The 20,589-nt window shown below is 39.0% G+C and overlaps 1 protein-coding gene across 2 annotated transcripts in view; it reads right to left on the reverse strand.

Moving 5' to 3' along the window:
• The window catches only part of MYOZ1 (myozenin 1), a 32,419-nt gene extending 13,831 nt beyond the window's left edge, over window positions 1-18,588 (reverse strand). Inside the window, exons 1-4 of one of the 2 annotated variants that reach the window (XM_063306174.1) lie at window positions 18,412-18,588; window positions 12,521-12,596; window positions 7,829-7,921; window positions 3,153-3,334 (exon numbers count right to left, since the gene is read on the reverse strand). In XM_063306174.1, the coding sequence (XP_063162244.1) occupies window positions 3,153-3,334; window positions 7,829-7,904 (258 nt within the window). In that variant the 5' untranslated portion in view covers window positions 7,905-7,921; window positions 12,521-12,596; window positions 18,412-18,588. The remainder of the gene's footprint in view (window positions 1-3,152; window positions 3,335-7,828; window positions 7,922-12,520; window positions 12,597-18,411) is intronic. The other variant, XM_063306175.1, reaches the window with a different exon arrangement.
• Window positions 18,589-20,589: the final 2,001 nt, after the last annotated feature.

Here is a 20,589-nt window from a genome sequence, read left to right on the forward strand (position 1 = left end):
GGCCCTACCATTAGGCATAGTGAGGCAACTACATTCAGCATCAGATATGGAGCGTAGCAGCACGTCTCCATCAGATATTCCCTCCACAGCTTTTTGGCTATTCCCTTCTCTTGAAGGATGTAGTTCTCTGTGTGTCACAAGGTCTATCTGGTATCCTCAAACTGACCTGCTAGCTTCATATGCAGGTGGAAGTAAGAAAGGACTGGATATGGATTAGGAAAAATCTTGTTTCTCTCAGGTTTTATCTCACTTAATATTCAGTTTCATTTATTCCATTTCATTATTGCCTATTCTTTCTGCAACAACTCCAACAATAGTTCTTGATGGGATTCTGCTCCCCAAGGGGCATTTATCTGGGGTTTCTGCTGGACTCACAGCTTCTGCTGGAACAGCAGGTGGGCAGGAGAGCCTTTGCCCAGCCTTGCCTGGTGCACTAGGTATAGTGGTCCCTGAGACAAGAGGCCCTGGCAACAGTCACTCATGTTCTTGTCACCTCCTGAATGGACTACTGGAGGTGCTGTATATGGGATGCTTGTGAAGACCATCCAGAAACTTCAGCCGTACAGAGCACAGCTGCCTGTGTACTAACAGGGTTACCCCAGTCTTGTCACATAATATAGAGGAGATGTTGGTTCCCAGTTTGTTTGTGGGTGCAATTCAAGTACTACTAATAACTTACATGGTCCTAAATGGCTTGAGACCCAGGTATCCAGGAGTCTGCTGGTTCCAGATAGAAGCTGCCTACCCAAGACATGCTGGTAGAGGAATTATGCTACGAGTCCCCACCCCTGCAAGGTATGGTGGGAGAGGGCTGAAAAGTGAGCAGTCTCTGCTGGAGCTGCCCTCCCATCACACTGCCCTCCCCCAAAATAAGATCACCATCCTCATGGTCACCAATTAGGAAGTTGTTTGCGCAGGAATTTGTGGACTGAGATGTTGAAATGACAGGTGTACCTGGGACGTGGGTGGGCATCACTGAGAGTTGTGTGCTAAAATTATTAACTTCGTATAGTTATATGTTTATTGTTTTTAAGCCACTAAGGTTCATTTTGATTAAAACAGCATAGAAGGACTTAGCAAATAAATAATTTTTCTATGGAAAGAAAAAATATGGAAGAAATCGTTGAAAAGAATATGGTGGGTTATAAATGGGAGACAATATTTCCTGAGTCCCCCCAGAATCCATAAAGGAGTCGGGGTAGTTGCATAATAACATTCTTGCAAATGAGAAACTTCTCCCTGTCAAGCCATTAGGAAGTGCATCTCCCCCCGCCACACCCCAAAATTTGGACTGCCTCATCCTGCCTTGACAACCTGGCCTTGGGGTAAGATGGTTGTGAGGCCCCTTTAAGTTGGGAGTCACATGGGGAAGAGGATTGTTATTGTTTCCTCTGAGCAACTATCTTACTTCTCTGAGATTAGGATGTTTCTTGCCTTTATTTCTTTGAAAGCTGCCCAGAGTCATTCAGGAGTCAGGCAGCTCAAGAAATATATTTTATGAATAAAGATAAAAAGTAAATAAATTGCACACATTTCAAAATTCTTTTTGCTCTCCATTATAATTCAACATAAATATGATTTTGATCTACAAAGAGATGATTGTGCAGTATTATGGCTTCCTACAATCTGAGCTGTAAAAACCTGGATGGCAACAGAGTTAGACTTTTTGTATCTTTTTGCTGCAATCTTGGGGTGATTCATATTGGTGCAGACCAGAATTGCTGGCTTATGCTTGCTACTAGCTAGTAATGTATATTACTTGCTACGCAATGGAAGGCTATTCAAATGAGCAGGAATGCAGGAAATTGAATCTGGATTTAACTTTTCAATTCAGTCAACACCCTATAAGAGGGCTACCAGATCTTAGCTGTGAAAATCCAGATAACCACAAAAAAGCGGCAAAGAAAACTCTCTTTGCTGCGTTTTCATGAGGCTCCAGGTTTTTTGCAGCCCAGATCTGGGAGCCCTACCCTTAAATAACTCTCTAAACAAACTATCCCATGAATAAAGAGACAGAACTATGAGCTGTCCTGACTTGAGGCATCTTTGACAAGACATCATCTTTCCTCATTCCTTGAAAGTCTGCATTTTACTTTACTTTTCTTACACCGATTCAGAGAGTATCTGAACAGGTATCTACAAAATTAGCAGGGAAGAAGCACTTTGCTAAATAGTGTAATGAATCTTGCCCAGCACTGATCAGAGGCTCAACCAAGGCCAGTAAGAAATGGCTTGCTGCCCTAATGCCTAGGAACTCCGGTTGAGGACAGATGGATCGATAGCTAGATAGCCACCCCCTCCTATATGATCTTATTGTTACTTCCACCAGGCCAAATAACAAGTTAAAAAATGTCATCAGCTTAGATGAGTCATTTATATTGATGATTTTTTTAATGGCTGCACTCAACCACATATTTAAACTGGTTTGTGAAATAAATAATTATTTAGGTTCACACAATACATTACATTGTAAACTATTCAAACAGGCTGGAGTTGTACAACACGCTAGACACAAAACCCTAACTAAAGTTCACAGGGACCCAGCTTAGCAAGTTATGTGAATGTGTCTGCTAGATTTTTATCTCACTTGATTAAATGTTACACGAATACAGTTATTTGGTAAAATTAATTTCCAGTTCAGTTCAGACTTGCATCTCTGAGCTAACTGCAGTTTATGAGAAGGTTTCCTGACCTGCCAAATCTTAGGAAGGTACGAAGTTCTGTTTCTGCTGAACTGAGCAATGCAGAGATGCTTTGTCCCCACTTCAGTGAGGAAGATCCATGAGTGAAAAGCAAAACAAAAACAAAAATAATTTTGTACTCCCCAGCCAACATATCAGAGCTACAGGAGAAAACAGAAGGATAGAAAGTACAGAAAAATGCCCTCTTGTTCAGATGCACACAAATTTACTACTTTTCTCCAAACATAATTCTAGGTGCTTTCAAAAGGACAGGTCCTACAGCTACCAATCAAAAGGTATTATGCAGCTATTCCATATTTTCCCTCTTTTGGATTTTATGGTATGGAAAAAAAGGAAGTAATAATGGATTACTAATGGAAATTCCCTTTACATATGCACATCTGGGACCTAGAACCAGCCTCAATATGTGAATTTACCAGGGAGTCCATTCCATTGTCTGTTTATACCTACCACAGAATTGCTGCTGAAAACATCAGGGTTGTTTTCATATATGAATTTCTCTACTCTCAGCTGGCGAAGTTTAAACATCTTGGATCCCCTGTTGGTAAGGAGAGAGAGTTCTTCTAGCATCACATCCCTGGGAATGCTGATCTTCTTCCCAAGGTTCAGCTTGGACCCTTCTTGTGGCATGACTGAAGGAGTACAAGAAGAAGCCTATTATAACAGTGGCAAACCTTGACCTGTGTTGTAATTCCTCAGCCAGTGCTACCAGAACAACTCAACAAACAATGCCTATCTAGCGTTACTGATAAATTTTGCTTTCCCTGACGGAAATATGGAGTAGTGTATGCTGGAGAAGGGATTAAATGCCTGAGGATGGAGTTGTAGGAGAAAACTACCATGTCCTGGAATTTTTAAGCACCCTTCTCCCTTCCTTCTTTGAATATTTCTCGGTAAATATCTTTGTCTGGATTTTTCTGGATCTGGCATTATTTAATCTTACATAATCTTCAAGCCTACTAGATTGTCATCTGCAAATTTAAAACAAAGCTAGCTTTGGTTACTTATGTCCTGATCACAGCATATACAAATTATGTCTGCGTCTTTGAATTGCTAGTCATTTCCATCATTCTGATTCAACTTGAATTTGTCCTCCCAGTTTGCAACAGTGGTGGTATCTTCAACTTAAACATGGATCAAAATGGGCCAGATGCTTTGGCTGCCTCAAAAGCACCTGAGATGCTCTTTTATTTGATGGAATCCATGACTAAAGTAAACCTATAACATATCTCTATCAAAAGCTCAATAATATTTTTAAAGTGGACATTCCTGTGATATTCCAAACATGGACTAAAGAACTGGAATCTCCAATAATGCCCTATCGGTGGATTCATATCCTTAAAAATGTTAAAATGGTATCAACAGATTTGAGATTAAAGTTGATTCATTTAAAACTTGTATTTAAGGCGTATTGGACACCCCAAAGAATGTATTTGAAAGGATGGACATCAGGTTTTTATGTTGGAGGTGTAAAAAATTTGAGGGTTCATTGATCCATATGATATGGTTGTGTGATGATCTGGTATCTTTGTGGAATAGTATGTTAATATATACTGTGTAAGCAGATTTATGGGATAACCTTTAAATGTTAAAGATGTTAATGTGATGTTGAATTATATACCAAAGCTCTAGAATCTGACTATCAGCAGTTACGGTCGTACTGAGCCTGGGGGAGTGGGGCAGCTGAAATAATTACTGTATATTGAAACATTGAAAAAGTAATATTATTCCAGATGTTAAGGAATGGCTTTTGGAAATGGGTGATCTATCTGTTTTGGAAAAGGCAATATTTTTCTACTAATCAAAGAATGAAGCAGTATGTGTAATATGAATTAAGCAATAATCTCTACAACGGCAGAGATTTTTTGATATTTTACAATAATATTTTGTATTGATCATATTATAGTAGTGTATAGTACTTATTAGTAAACCAGTGACTATTGATAAGCATAATATATAAAGTAGATTTTTTTCCTTTTTCTTTCTTTTTTAGTTTGTCTGTTTTTTAATCTTTTTTTGTTTCTATTATTATTTTTCTTTAAGTTTAAATATTGTTTCATTAATTGTGTGGGGCTTTTTTAGTGTTTTGTCTGTTTTTCGTAATTTGTAAATAAAATTTAAAAATAAAAAAAAATCCATCATTCTGGAAAAAATTAAAACATGCAAACATTGATCATGGAAAAGAGGTTATGGATTTAATTTATAAAAATCTCTCTTACTGGTGCAGTAAAGAGAAAGGAAAACAAACTGCAGAAAAAGGAGACAAAAATCACAGGGAAATGGAGAGGGAGAAAGTTGATCTGAGAGACAAGCATAGATGACAACCATGTTTGGGGAGCAGAAACAACCCTAGAATGGAAATGTGGACTCATTCAACAGAGACTTGCTCCAATTAGCTCCAAAATGACATCTATGATATTCAGAATATTTAACTTCATTGCTCTGGTTACATTTACTATACTTTACTTAGGCTTCTGATCATCAATCCACCACCACTGGTTATCACAAACCAACAATTCCCTCTTAAGTAAAGCAATATCATTCTGATTATTTCAGCAGAATTAGCAGTGCCTCATACTGATTCTTGCAAAAACACCAGGCTATGTTACACAGTAAGATTACTTCATGTCATCCTCCTTTTGTTCTCAGTGCACTATCTTAACATCATGGTTTAAAATCTACTGTAGAAAACAAATGTACAGTAGAAAACCAAAGAAAGGTCAAAAAAACTAATTTCTGTAAGACATTTTCAGAACTGATGTTTGAAAATGAGGCCATGCCATTTGCACCTCAAATGGCAAAATGCTAAAGCTTTTCTTTAATGGCTTCTTGTGTGATTCTCACTGTAGTGCAAATAAAGATGGACAAATGCATACTAGAACCTCTAATATGTGACAGTCCCAACTTCCAGGAACATATAGTTTCCATCAGTATTTGCTGTCTAGGATTTCATTTCACCTTCTGCCTCAATAATTCTGATGGCTCGGCTGTAAACTTCACTCTTGCCCTCCTATATCTCTAACTCTTATTACTAGGGTTTCTCAACCAGAGAACCCTCTCGGGTTCCTCGAGAGGTCACTAGGGGTTCCCTGGGAGATCATTATTTATTTTAAAAATTATTTCAAATTTGGGCAACTTCACAATTAAAAGGTAAGTTTCATTCTTTATTTTTAGTTTAAGAACACAGTTCATACATATATACAGGCCTACACATGAAATGAATATAAAACTTTTGTAACTTCTGGCCTATATTTGAGCCTGAATGTGCAGGGGTTCCCTGCATGTCTCCCTGAAAAATATTTCAAGGGTTCCTCCAGAGTCAAAAAGTTGAGAAAGACTGCTTATTATTGATCACTGTATCATATTTCTGACTTTCCCGGAAAGACCATGCCAATGTGGCTTGCATCATGGAAACTTGGTGGGATGAAGGGGAGGTGTGAACATCTCTCAGATGTGCCAAGTTATTAGGAGTAATGTGAAGTGTAGCTTAAGGAGCAAGAGCACATAGAAATTCCATCCCTCTGATTTGTTACCCTGTTCAGCATTTTGCCTGATGTTGGGAATACAAGATTTGATGTAGCAGACATGTGATAGGATTCTATTGCTGTACTACCTTCTTCCAGAACAACTGTCTCCTAACTGAACTAATCAAGTGGTCTAAGGTATGATGTTGAAGGCCCCTTAGGTCAGCGATCTTGAGAAATTTTAATATTCACAACTGAGGTTGCCTTTTTTGAACCTACCTGAAGATGGGTAAAGCTAAAAACCCCTGAGTTCTCTGGGAGAGTGGGAGACATTCTTGCAGCTTTAACTGCTGATCCTACATAATCCTGAATTTCAGTTATTATGATTGAAAGACATGGACATCTACAACATTTCTTCCCCGTGTCCTCAACCAAATATAGAGTTGTATTGACTCCTTAGTTTTCCATAGAGCTGAAGGCAATGAAACAATTGAGTTGATGACATAAGATCACGTGACATAATATTAATGAAAATAGCTGAACTGATCTTCAGTGATGATACTGAAAAAAAACCCATTCCCTTGTTAAGTCAGTGCAAGGTGGAACTGTTTCAGGCAGCAAACAGCCTTTGAAACCTAAGTCTGCATGATCAGATAGCAGAGCTCATAAAGGGTTATTTTCAATTTTCAATTTATTTTGCAGATTCAATTGTTCCCACCTATGACAGCTGAACCACCCATATTTTTAAGAGTCTGACATACGTTCTTCAATTCTTCAAAGCTGAAGAAGTGAACAATTTACTTAGAGCCTGAGGCATACCATATATAATCTGAACTGAAATTATTGGGGGGTCTAGATGTATAAAATAAGATCTTCCCCTACACATCCTAGTGGCTGAAATCTGCTGGACTGAATATATGGGCTTCAGAGAGAATCAGTTTTGAGAGAGAGTAGTTCCTGCTGACCTGAAGCATGTGATACAATTACTTTTGAATAAATCAACTCTTGAGACTATCGTCAAGAACAGTTACCAAATGTCCAACCTACATTTTTTAGAAAGATGCTGGAGTAGATGATAGCCTCTCCAATCCATGTAGTATTAAGGGAAACTGATTATTTAGTTCCATTCCATATTCAGACCCAAGTTTGAGATTGTCATTCTGGTGGAAGCTCATGCTAGGAAACAGACAGGGAAGTGCTGCCCTATTAGTTCACTAAACTTGTCAAGGACTTTCAGTACCACTGACTACCATATTCTTATGGGAGGTCTGGCGGGATTGGACTTAAGAAGCATATAGTTTTCATAGCTTTTTCTAGAAAGACAATCTCAGAAGAATGTACTGACAAATCTTTGTTGTCTTTAATTTTACATCCACAAGAAATACCTGTCTTCTCCTTTGGATTTCAACCTCTGTGGTTGCTTTGTTGACCAGAAAAATGTTGGAGACAAATTACAGCATGCTGCTCTTTGGCTCTCACCATAATTTGACCACCATTTCCTTTCTCCATCTGTTTGACTTATCAAAGACTGTAGTTGTACATATTATGTCAAAGTGATTCCTCTGTCTGGGAGAATGACCTCTATGTTTTTTGTAAAGCATTCTATAGATGCTAGGGAAGAATTGTTGGAAACGGAATTTGTGTGCATGGGATATATCTTACCTTCTTGGGTTAATTCTAAAATGAGTTTAGTAGGTTTTCTCTTCTTTTTGGGAGCTGGGGTTCCTGCAAGAGGCATGCTGTTCGAGGGGTCTTCTGTGTGAGAATGGAATAGTGGAATGAATCTGATTCTTGTAAGATGCAGAACTAATGCTGTTTCATGATGGAACAATTTTAAATTCTACATATCTATAGAAAAGGTGACAGCCACCTTTATGTCCCCAAACAAAGGAACATAATATAGATGCATACAGAACCCTTCTGTATTTTCCCAGACAAACCCATCACCAAAATTGCCAAGCATCCAAAGAGCTAGCTGTCAGATCATGGCAAGTAATAGTTCCACTCTACTCTTCCCTGGTCAGACCCAATTTGGATTACTGTCCAATTCTGGACACCCCAATTCAAAAAGGACAATGACAAATTGGAGCAGTTCAGAAAAGGGCTACCAGGATGATGAGTGGTCTTTAAACCCAACTCTTCAGGCTGCCACATGAAGTGGAGAGTTTTCCTTCAAAGGAGATCTTCAAATACAGAGTGGATAGACATATGTCAGTGGATCTGGCACTGAGCAAACTGTCAAATTAGATGACCTCAAAGGTCCCTCCCAAGATTATGATTGTACCTGATGATCTACAGGCAATGTAGTGATTGCAGTAGCTTCCCATGCTGGCAGTATTAACTAGTTTCAAACCTTTCCCACTCATTATCCTTAGACATGGTATTGTGTAAGTCAGCTCCTGAATAGGTTTGGAGTTTGGTAAAGTTCCCCTGTCTTCATTACTGTCATTTCAAGGTAAGGTTGAATCTGATATTCTCACATCAGTCTGCTGGGCAGATTGTTCCCTGTAACCTTAATTATGAAATTAATTGCCACTATGCAAATGTCTTTTCTCCCTTTTATCTATTACTGTATTATTGCAATGACATTAAATTGTGAACATTGTTGTATCAATGTACAGTATGTATTTATGCTAATTAGTTTGATATAATGCTTTTGTATCCTTAACTGATTTGTCACATTCAATTAATCAAAATTTTCTATAGATCTATAGCAATGTTTTTTTATTGCACTATGATATACAAAAGAATAACCATGAAGAGGGAATTCCGTGTCTACTGATAATGCTCAATGGATCAAAGGCACTCTGCTTCTCAGTATAAGTTGCTATGATATGAATGTGGGAGAGTGTTATTGTGCTCATATATTTCTTCTGGGCTTTTTAGAGGCATCATTGGCTATTATGAGGTTAGATTGTTCTATTAGATAAACCTTTGGTCTGACCCAGTGGGGCTCTTCTCATAAAAAAATCATAAAAATCAAATCATTGCTTGATGATGGTTGCTCCTGAGTGAAATAATGGTACATGCTCTGCTGTCTTTACTGTCAGGAAGATCACTCTGGTGCTCAATGTACTCTATTATATGAGGCAAACCTTTCTAAAAGGTTTCCAGAAGTTTTGTTTGTTAGAAGAAAAAGGTGCAGTGTATCATCACAATAATCTGGAGTGGGAGGGATCAGAGGTACTTAATCAAACTCCCCACTCCAACTCCTGTCTAGTACTTAGCCTCATTATCTTTCATAATGAGAACTCTAAAGTGGCAAAATAGAGTGAATGCTCCAGACCTGAGAATCATATATGCTTCCTGGATCATAGGCTGCTATGACATTGCCGTGTACTGCCTATATGAAAACATAATCTCAAGGCATTCTAACTTGCCTATGGAAAAAGCAGTGAGGAACCATGGCATGGTAGTTGTCACTGACTGTCCCAAGAGGTTGGTATAGTAATTTAAATAGTCCAAGTATTATTAGAGGCATTCGTGATAGAATTGATAGGTGGGCTAGTCACAGCCCACTCTAGGGTTCAAAATACATGAAGTTCTATATGGACAATTAAGATTCAGTAGGTAGAATAGAAAGTCGTCATCATATTCAGGCAAAGATTAGAATTTCCAGTCTGGCAAGACATAGAAGGTAGAAGGATAAGCTATCACAGGAGTGGTTCCATTGCCTTTCTACAAAACCTGATCTACTGGAAATAAGAGCTTGCTCCTGAATAGACCACCCATCCCAAAGTGGTCTTCCAAGGCAGAAAGCTCCATTGTTTGAACTGTCCTGTCTCAGCTATAGATTTGGACTATTAGAGAGTATGACTTAGCAGGCCATGGGGCACTCAGGCTTATTAAAAATATGCAGGATTCAGACAGATGGTAGCCATGCCTACCCAGTCTCCAGACTGTGAGGAGACAACCGTGCCTGGATTTCTAATGCAGTCCCTTTCCAAGGCTTCTCTACTGCTCTGTTATTAAGGTCAAGGTACCTAGAATAAGATGGCCCTGCTTGTGTTCCTATACTGATCTACTGCAGTGCAGGAGTGTCTGCCAAGGGGGATGGGGGTGGCAGGTTAACAGCGTCAAAATGGCAGCCACAATTGGGTGATCAAATCCTGCCCACTTTTGATGTGCACATAATGCAATGCTCCTTATGGAGTGGGGCTTTGATGGCTGGGTTGCACTGTTAACTCCTCTACGGATGACCCTGCTGCAGTGCTGGGTTGTCTGAGGTCTCATTACCTTCTCTTCTGTTTGGTTCCCAGTGATGCCGTGAGTATCTGTGGGTCCCTAAATGTTCTGCCTGGGATAGAAACAGTAGACCTCATTACACCCCTTCGATCTTTTGAGTTGCCAGATTTTATGTGGTGTGGCATTGTAGCAACATTGTGTTGTGTCTCCATATATGCTTACATATATGTGTTTGCAGGCTACAGGGCTTTTCTGGGGGTGGGGGGAGGCTCTGATTTTTTCCGGGAGATAGTGGCCAAAACATAATGTCGACTCATGGGATTTGAACTGCCAAACAAGTTTAGCTAGATTACTTGGTGAAACCACTGCAGAACTTGGATAGCTGTCAGTTCCCTAGACTTTTGATGCTAGAAGGGGAGCAAATGTGTGTGTATTTGTGTGGATGGTTCAGATCTCATTTATTGTTTTACAGAATGCTGTTTATCTTGACAGTTGTTAGCAGCACGATTTCCATTAATACTGCAGATGTGGCTGCTCCCTCAGGCATCCACTACTCACTACTCACACTGTTTTGTGTTGGCAGGTGATTCCATTCCCACCAGGGTGGGAAGGTGGAATCCAATTGAACCTTTGCCAGAATAACTTCAACCAATTAGGATGGCTTGGTAACTTAATTCAGACTCATGGAATTAGGAAGAAAATTAATCTTAAAGAAGAGCTGGCAGAAAAGGCAATATCTGTTGGTGAAAGAGAAATATTTTCAATCCAGACTAAATAGTTTCAGGATAGTGTCTATTAAATTGGTCTATTAGGCCAGTTTGGTCTAGTGGTCAAGGCTCCAGGCTAGAAACCTGGAGGCTGTGAGTTCTAGTTCCGCCTTAGCCATGAAAGCCAGCTGGGTGACCTTGGGCCAGTCACTGTCTCTCAGCCCAACCCACCTCACAGGGTTGTTGTTGTGGGGAAAATAGGAGGAGGAAGGAGTATTAGGTATGTTCACTGCCTTGAGTTATTTATAAACATAATAAAGGCAGGATAAAAAATGTTTAAAAAAAGTTGGACAACATGGACAAGAAAATGGATTAAAGATCTCCCGAGGAATAACCATGTTAGTCTGTTGTAAGAAAACACTAAGGATGCTTCTGAAGGGTTTATGATGGCAGATGTTTCAGGCCCCTTTCTCAGATGGGCATCATTTCCACCTGGGTCTGGTGCTGCTTCCAGAGAGGCCCTGCTTCCAAAGCAGTGCCACACCCCTTCATCCCTGATCAGGCTGCCAAAAATCCAAAAGGGCAAAACATCTGTTTTGCAATTTGAGACACATGAACTCCATGGGGTGGGGGAGGGGGATACTTTTTCCACTGGCAGGGACTCCCGCCAATGCCTGGCTCCTGGCATGATGCTTCCCCCTCCCCTTGGGCTGCAAGGCCTCTGAAACTCCCCGGTGCCCTCACCCAAGGCTCTGGGGCTGCTTGGAGTAGCTAGGCCAGCTTTCCTTGTCCTCCCCCAGGACTAACATGGTGAAGCAAAGTGGGTAGGGATGGAGTGGAGGTGGGGAAGGCTGCCTTCTGCACCCCTTTCTTAGTCAGCTGCAGGGAGCGTATCTCGCAAAGGGCTGCAGGGAATGCAACCACCGGGCACTGAGAGAAGATTTCAGTGGGCATGGGGACTATTGGAAGGACAGCCCAGAGTTGTGCTCTAAGATGGGCAGCCATACAAATCTTTAAAATAAAACAAATAAAATAAAGTAATAAAATAAAGTAAAAATTAAAAAAAAATTTTTTTTTTAAAAAAGCAGCTATAGCCTCGTGGAAGTGCTATAAAGTAAAGTAGTAGAAGCAAAAAAAGGATTGTGTTATACCAAAGAAGGAATAGGGTCACCGCAGAAAGAAATGGAAAAATGGCCATCATCTATACACTTCATGGAGAATCAATGAAAACACAAGGGAATAGACTGTTCCGTTAACTTCAGTTAAGTGAACATCAACTGTTAAGAAAAAAGTATTAAACTTAGAGGACTGTGAAATAAGTGAGGGAGAATGTTTAGTCATATTGACTCAAAAATGTTTGTTACTTCTGATGATTTCTGGTTTTAGAGACCCCACCGGGTTGAGATCAGGTCACAAGATTCCACTGATAGAGTAGCTGCACTATACAAGAAAGTAAACTTACCTGGAGATCTTTTGATCTCTTTTCAAGAGTTTGATGGTCAAGGATGAAGCTACCAGTTCGTTTAGAAGAGACGCACCTGTAGAAAGAATAACAAACCTATAGTGGTACTGGAAGAGTTCCCCAGAATGACAGTACAGCATTGCATAGAATGTATCATGTCTGTCTATTTTAGTTTATATAAGAATAAGAATGTGAAGTGTGAAATAATTGGAAAAATTCAAATGTGATTTTAGATTGTATCAACTGAACTGTACTTTGCTCTGTTTTGCACTGGTCAGTTCCTACCTTAGTGCTCAGTTCTGGGCACTATATGTAAAGAAAAAACTAGACAAATGAATTAAGTGAAGAGCAAGAAAGATGTTCAGGGACAGGCAGATACAAAGTGAGATTGAGATGTTCAGATTCAAGCAGAGAAAACTGATAGTGGGGATATGATTTGTGGTATATATTATATGATAACACTTATATAACTCTTCAAATACTTGAAGAAGATAGCCCTGACCCATTCTCCATCCTGAGGGTCTACTCATGGAACATTGTATGGAATCCCTTACCTCTTTCTTCATTTTCACAATAATTCTTCATTCATTGATAATGTGCTATGTATGTATGTATGTATGTATGCATGTATGTAATGGATATATACAGAGGAGACAGGAGTGGAGAGCAAGGTAAATAATATTCCAGAATTATGACCAGATAGGAAGAAGCCGTCAAGACCAGCCTGATTTCAACTGAAGCACAAATGCACCGTTGCCAGCTGAACCACTGACCTGTCGACTTCCCTAGCATTCTTTGTGGCTAAAAGAGAATCCATTTAAAGCTAGGACTCTGTGGCTTCTTTACTTAATACCTATGGTTGGTCAGTGGATTTTTGATTTAGACTTCCAGAAAGACCTAAGCTCCTACCAAGCATTTTACCTTGTTGGCTTACCCAGCAGACCTTTCTCAGTAGCTCCCTATTTTGCCAACCTCTTAGCCCAAACCGTGGACGAGCCCTTACCCTGATTAAACATGATGTGCTGCCATCAGCACAATTAAGATGAGGAGCCAACAATGCACATTCTTCACTATTGACCATTCTACTTATCTTGGCATAAGGATTTAATTTTATCTAAGTACAGCAGGCTGGACCATAAGGAAGGCTGAGAGAAGGAAGATAGATGCTTTTGAACTGTGGTGTTGGAGGAAAATTCTGAGAGTGCCTTGGACTGCAAGAAGATCAAACCAGTCCATCCTCCAGGAAATAAAGCCAGACTGCTCACTTGAGGGAATGATATTAAAGGCAAAACTGAAATACTTTGGCCACATAATGAGAAGACAGGACACCCTGGAGAAGATGCTGATGCTAGGGAGAGTGGAGGGCAAAAGGAAGAGGGGCCCACCAGGGCAAGGTGGATGGATGATATTCTAGAGGTGACGGACTCGTCCCTGGGGGAGCTGGGGGTGTTGACGACCGACAGGAAGCTCTGGCGTGGGCTGGTCCATGAAGTCACGAAGAGTCGGAAGCGACTGAATGAATAAACAACAAGAAAAGCAGAAGCCTAAAAGGCAAAGACTCTGTTCTCTTCCTGTTCGCAGATAACTCAACAAGCACTAGGGATGCTGCAAAATGTTATGCAATGGCCATTGCACTCCATGCATTCAAAATTATTTAGACTACCAGGGTATATTATTGTATTTAAATCTTCTGGTTTTTTATGCAATAGCCAACAGTAAATATGCCAGTATGTTGTTGGTTAGTAATTACCCCTGAGTTTTGTAATTTTCTGATTGTATTACTATATTTGGTTTTACAATTTGTACTCTTCAAATCGGTAAAGTTAAGTCAAACCTCTGGGATTCATTGTAGCCCTTCTACTTAAAGCAGTCCTGATTGATCCAGTTAATGGATAGTGGGCTCTTCCAGTAGCTAGAAATGTGATGTTGCTCGTGGCTCCTGGAATGTGAAATAGCTGTCCTGGAAATACCATGCCAATGAGCTGGAAAGGGAATAATAAACTTAAATTACATGAAGACAGGTTCCAACTGAATGTTAGAAAAACAGTTGGACCTTTACCCAGGGAAGAGCGAACTCCCTTTTATGGAATGCTTTCAAGCAGAGGCTAGACAGCCATCTACCTGGGATGATTTCTTTGGATTTCTGAGCTGTGAGCAAGGCCTTGGGCTTGGTGTCCAAAATGGTGGGAATAGCTTTATCCAGCCAAATATGTGTGCCAAGAAAAGTAGAAATAATAGGATAATTTACAAAATGGTTTCCGGAGACTTGTGCTTATCTTTAACAAGAAAGGAATATTTATCAGTGAGTTATATTTAGCTGGAAAATCTATCTACCTGATCCAGAAAGTCCATGTAGACTATTAGACTACAAGGAGCCTGGCATGGTACCTACTCCATTATAAAAGGAGGGACTGTGGAAACAAGAAGCAGGAACTAGAAGCGATGGCAGCCTTGAGAGTACAGTCTAACCCACTGTTTTCCATGTGCTACCTTTGACTTCCTCTATCACTCCTAGCGGCCAATAGCATGAAAATGCTTATCATGTATGAATCTTCAAATAGAACAGTCTCTTTCCAGCCTTCAGATTCTATTATCAGGAGAGTGACCTGCCTAGGTGAAGTGACAGTCTAGTAGTGCTTCAGAACTCTATAAAAGAAAGAATACAAAACTAATCCGGGTTATTCAGATGCTGCTGCTGGCTGCTGGCACAAATGGATTGCACCTCACATGGAGGGGTAAAAATATATTTATTAATTGTTATGCTTTAATATACAGGAAAAGGAAAAAAGAAAGACAATAATTTAGTAGGGACACAGGAAGCAAAAAAGAAAAACCAACTGATACACATGTGTTTTAATGCATTTAATTTTAAGGGGCCTGGATGGAATGTCATCTTTGGGCTTTGCATGCCAATTCTCTTGAGATTTTTGTGCATATACATGAGAAAGAGCATATAAGTAATTTAATAAGAAATTATAGAAATAAAGTCTGTGCTGGGTATGTGATATATGCAAAGGGCTTCCATCTAGGCTGCAAAAATCTGATTTCATCTGGGAGAATGTTTGTGTTTAGCAGTGCAATTTTAGTATCTAAATTCAGAAGTTGTTTCATTTTTTTCAGAAGTGCTTTCTCCCATAGAATCACAGCCCACAACTAAAATCTTAATTATTTTCATAGAATTGAACTCCATTAAATTCATGGTTCTTTTATTTATTGCCTGTATATTATTTCATTATGTCATTCCTCCAGTGGCTCAAAACTATATCAGTGCCAACCGTTTTATTTTCGTTAAACTCATGGAATAACTGAGGTACTGAGACAACCCCTATGAATTTTATTACTAAGCAAGGATTTTAATGTCTCTTAGTCCAAAATTATATTTGAGATGGTAGGTTTGTGATCTATCATATATTTGTTTATGTTTTCAAGTAACTGCTTAACATTTAATCAGGGAAGAATGAAGAGGTCTTTTTAGAGGTGCTTCCAATAGCTGTTTATACTTTCAACCATTTTATTTCAGTTTTCTCTGCAGTCTTTCTTTTTCCATCATTATTTCACTGACAACTATTACTCATCTTTGCCTTGTTATAAAATATAGTACTGAAATTTATTCTAATCTTAATTAATTGATTAAAATTAAAAAACCGCTAGTTTCTCATCCATAAATATTGACAACCATATCTCTGCCTGCCTTGTCTTTCCAATATGGGTTATGTGATATTTTTAGAGAAAGTTAACCATGGAGATCCCAGACTTCACTTTCTTACCTAACAAAATATATTTAGCATCCAAACCAACTCTCTGACATTTCCCTATGTCACCAGGACCTACACTTTTAAAGGCTTATTGGCTCTGTTCCCTAGAACAGAGCCAATAAGCCTTCACTTTCCAGTGAAGAAAAGAGTCTTGCAGTGAAGACTCTTTTCTTCACTAGAGATTTAAAAAATACTACGAAATCTTGTTGGCATCATAGAAGCAAGCTGAATATTCATTATACTTCTTCCAGAATTTCACCACTATATAATAGCATTTCCTGTTATCCATTGCCTTGTTTTGGCTCAGCATACAGCATTTTGTCTTTAAGGATGATACCTGAAACAACTGACAGATATAGATATAGTTCCTCTTTTCACAAGACAGATGTTGTATAATATTATAATAAATGGAGAGGTGTAATTTGTTGAACATTTAAATCTTTAATATACTCTTGAAATGAAGCCTTCAAAGACAAGATGTTACCTTCTCAAAAAAGATTGTAAGAAGTAAAAAATCTTTCTTAATTTTTGTTTTCATGAAGAGATTATTTACATTATAAGGTAGAACAATAGCATGGACAAATTGATTGACTTCAAAATCCTTAGAAATAAGGGTATCCATATTTCTTATGAATTCAGCTGCCTTAGAACAGAGGAAGCAGGTTGAAAGAAGAAATTCAACAAATCAATTTAGTTTGTCTTGATTTGCTATCCCAAATTAATTCTGAGGCTGTGGGTGTGTTTAAAAAGGAAACCAGCATTGAGCTTCCAGTTTTATACCAAGAATTGTGCATAAGAGATTGGACATTTGCATACCAAAACTTCAGTCATAGTGAAATAAAGAGGACTTCCCTGATCAACAGTATAATTATAGAATTTAGACATCCATGGAGCTGATTGCTCCTTCTATTTAAAGTAGAAGGAAAAATTGGCTAGCTGGACATCTAAATTCTGTTGGTTCTGCCATCTCTTCTCCAGGATCCAACTAGAATTGCAGGCATTAAACAGAGAGAATTTATGAAATGTATCAATTTCAAATAAGATTTTATTTTCATTATCCTTCCATTTGAAGGGCAGAAAACAGTATCATTCTCTCTCTCTCTCTCTCTCTCTCTCATCTATCAACAAACATAAAAGTTCACACAGTAATTCCTGATTTAAGCTCCAGATGAGTTCTGGTCAGGGTATTCTGCTCCACTCAAAGTTAAACTATTTTAATAGTATTTAATTTTTTAAAAAAATCAGATGTGAAGGCTGACCTTTGCTGTGGACACCTTAGTCAATGCAAATGAGGTATCCATACTTCAGCAAAATGACTTCTGGGTGGTGTTTAATTACCAATTTGGATTTGTTTTCCATTAAAACTGTTGAATCTGTGTCATATTTTTTGCCAAGTGCCAACCTGTCTCATGCAGTTACAAAATCAGAGGCAGCAGTAGAGAGAGTAAAACTGGAAAGCTGTTATTTTCGCATTGACAAAGGTGTAAAACTATCTGACAAGGTAGCAGTCATTCCACCTGATCACGTGGGGAATGGCAGGGAATTTCTGCTTTATTAGTAAAATAAGTTAGTAAGCAGGACAGTCTGGTAGGAGGAAATATTGAAGTATATCCAAGGAGAAGATCCAATCTCTCTTGACATTCACCAAGGCCAAGAAACTGACAGGGAAAGCTGGGCAGCCATCCAAAATGCTCTAGACAGCTAATTCAGAATGCTAAAGTTTTTAGGGCAGTCAGTGAAAATGTTGAATGGATCACTTCAACCAAAAAGGGATTTCAGTGGATTCTTACAGCATACAGTAGTTCCAAATAAGTGTTTTTCCTGTGGCCCCTTTTTTTCTTGTTCTAATGGAAGAAAAGGCTCCTGCTGGATTTAGTTGACAGAGGTCATTCCAAAGTAAGCTAACATTTAGTGATCAGAGAGAAGAAAGAGAATTTCAGCAGAAGTCAATAGATGCAAGTGCTTCTCTTAGCATCCTTGCCTTTTATCAGAATGCTTTTCTTGTTAATCCTCAATCTCACCAACAGGCAACTTGTTGCAAGGTAATGCAAGATAATGCAGACTTTAGAGGTTACATTATTTTCTCTCTCTTTCTAGTTATCCTTACTGGCTCATACACCACTCAGAGGGACTCACCTTAGGCACACATCCACAGGCCACTCCACAGAGCCTCCAGTAGCAAGAGCAGGGATTGGTGTCTCTGGGGTTCCTTGTTTGGGTGATTCTGCAGGAGGCTTGGTAGCTGGTGACCCTCCTGGCCCACACACCCTGCTCCTGGTCTGCACAGCACAAAGTGCTGATGGGGAGTGCTTTGCATTTGACTCTTGGAGACTTTGCTCACACAGGCATCCTGGAGTTATTAATAGTTAATGGGAACTCAGAGTCCAAGGATCTCAGATAGCACCAGCAGGGGCAAGGCTGGGAAGGGGGAAAAGGACATTTCAGCATCCCTCAATAACCAACTCCAGGACCAGGTCTGAACATCCCTCTCCTCCCACAGATACCATTATTTACAGTTGTACAGATATGATGTGTACCCCATATGGTTACAGTGAATCACATAAATATATCAATGGTGGCATGGCATTCAGTGCTCCAAAGCTTCACACTATGCAGGTTAATGGACTTGGGGAGGTATGTGCGGATCCATCAGGGTGGTTCTACCTGCAGCGAATTATGTCACTGAGATAAATATGCAAGTGTTTTTTTTTCTATTCTTCAGTCTTGAAACAGAAAGAAAACACACTACTTTCCAGTTTGCAGGCTTACCAACACAAGAACTGTGGCAGATAGAAAAATACTTTTATTTACTTTTAAAAGCTATTTATAAACTGCCTATGTAGAATCTCAGATGTAAAGGAAGCCATTAAGTGATGGGAGACTGAAAAAAAGAAAGGTTGAGATGGGAAAAAAATCTACAGAAGGATTAGAAGCAGTAGATATATCAAAAAGAAATTCAAAATCACAAATGTAACAGACACAGAACTAGGCAGAGTGGGAAGGTCACATAGTGGCCACATAGAAAATATTTTATATGAAGGTTAATGATGAGAACTCCTACAAGCCCAGATTGAATGAGTACTTGAACAAGAAAGGATCAGAATACAATCTCCCCATAGAGCATGCTGTGGAAATGACCTTGGGCCTGATAATTCAAAACTTCCAGGTGAGGAGCCTAATAGTCTATCAGTAGAGAAGTCAAGGGCATAACATGAGGCTGAAGAATGCAAAACCAACCAGACCAATTTCCTAGAAATAATTTCCAAGTTTGATTCTGCACTCTGAAAATATCTACCTACCTACCTACCTACCTACCTACCATCTCTCTCTCTCTCTCTCATCTATCCTCTGGGGGGAGATAGACAGTGGCAAAATGTGATGAATAAATAAATAAATCTATCATCTATCTCTATCTGCAATTGAACCTTGGGTCATATATTTAATGAAACCAGAATTGTCCAAGGTCAAAATGGAAAACCTTGAACTGTAATGCTGTAACACCAAGTGGTGTGTTGAAGCTGTAGGTCAAATGGTTCCTTGGGTCAATGTATGTCTTTAATGATTCTTAAAACAACTACATCCTTTGACATAGATTCTGCCCAAGACTCTAACCTCACCTAGGATTGTGCCTGAGCGATTGTAGTCTTTGGTATCTGTGCTGTCTCTATCAACCTAGTTTTTCACCCTAGAGTCCTAAAAATTCCCCTAAGGAACAATTCTAAATATATGAGCTAGGCTAAGATATCTTACATATCAGATTTAAATTTATCAATTAAAGTTGCATATAATTTATTATACTTAAATTTAATGAGTTTTAAATCTCATGAACCTGGATGTCAAATAATTTTTAAAATAAATTTCTTTATTTCAGCTCTTTGGAGTGGCAGTACTTGAGAAAACGCCAAATAGGGGCAGAAAAGTCAGATATGTTTTGAAAATACTTTTTTATTTGGGATATATAATATCCCAAAAAGTTGAGTCCATTATAAGTGAGGAGGATGGGTTAAGATGCAAACAACAACCTATTCTCCACTCCATTCTCCTGGTGCTATAACTCCTCAGTATTCTGTTTTTCTTTCCTCTGGTGCTGTTTTATTTTCTTCCTTTGGGAAGATAGCAATTTTTGGACACGTTTGAATAAAATATATTTCAGCCTTTTGGGAGTAGTTTCACAATCTGGTTAGGTAGATATGGAGAGGCACCAATCCTGCCTGTGTGGTGCTGCTGAGAGGGGAAAGAAGTAAAAGGAAAATCCAAGAAATCCTGTCCCTGGATCCAACAAAAGATTACTTTTTAAAACAAAAGTTGCTAGGA

Source organism: Candoia aspera, chromosome 6 (assembly GCF_035149785.1).
Source record: "Candoia aspera isolate rCanAsp1 chromosome 6, rCanAsp1.hap2, whole genome shotgun sequence".
NCBI lineage: Eukaryota > Metazoa > Chordata > Lepidosauria > Squamata > Boidae > Candoia > Candoia aspera.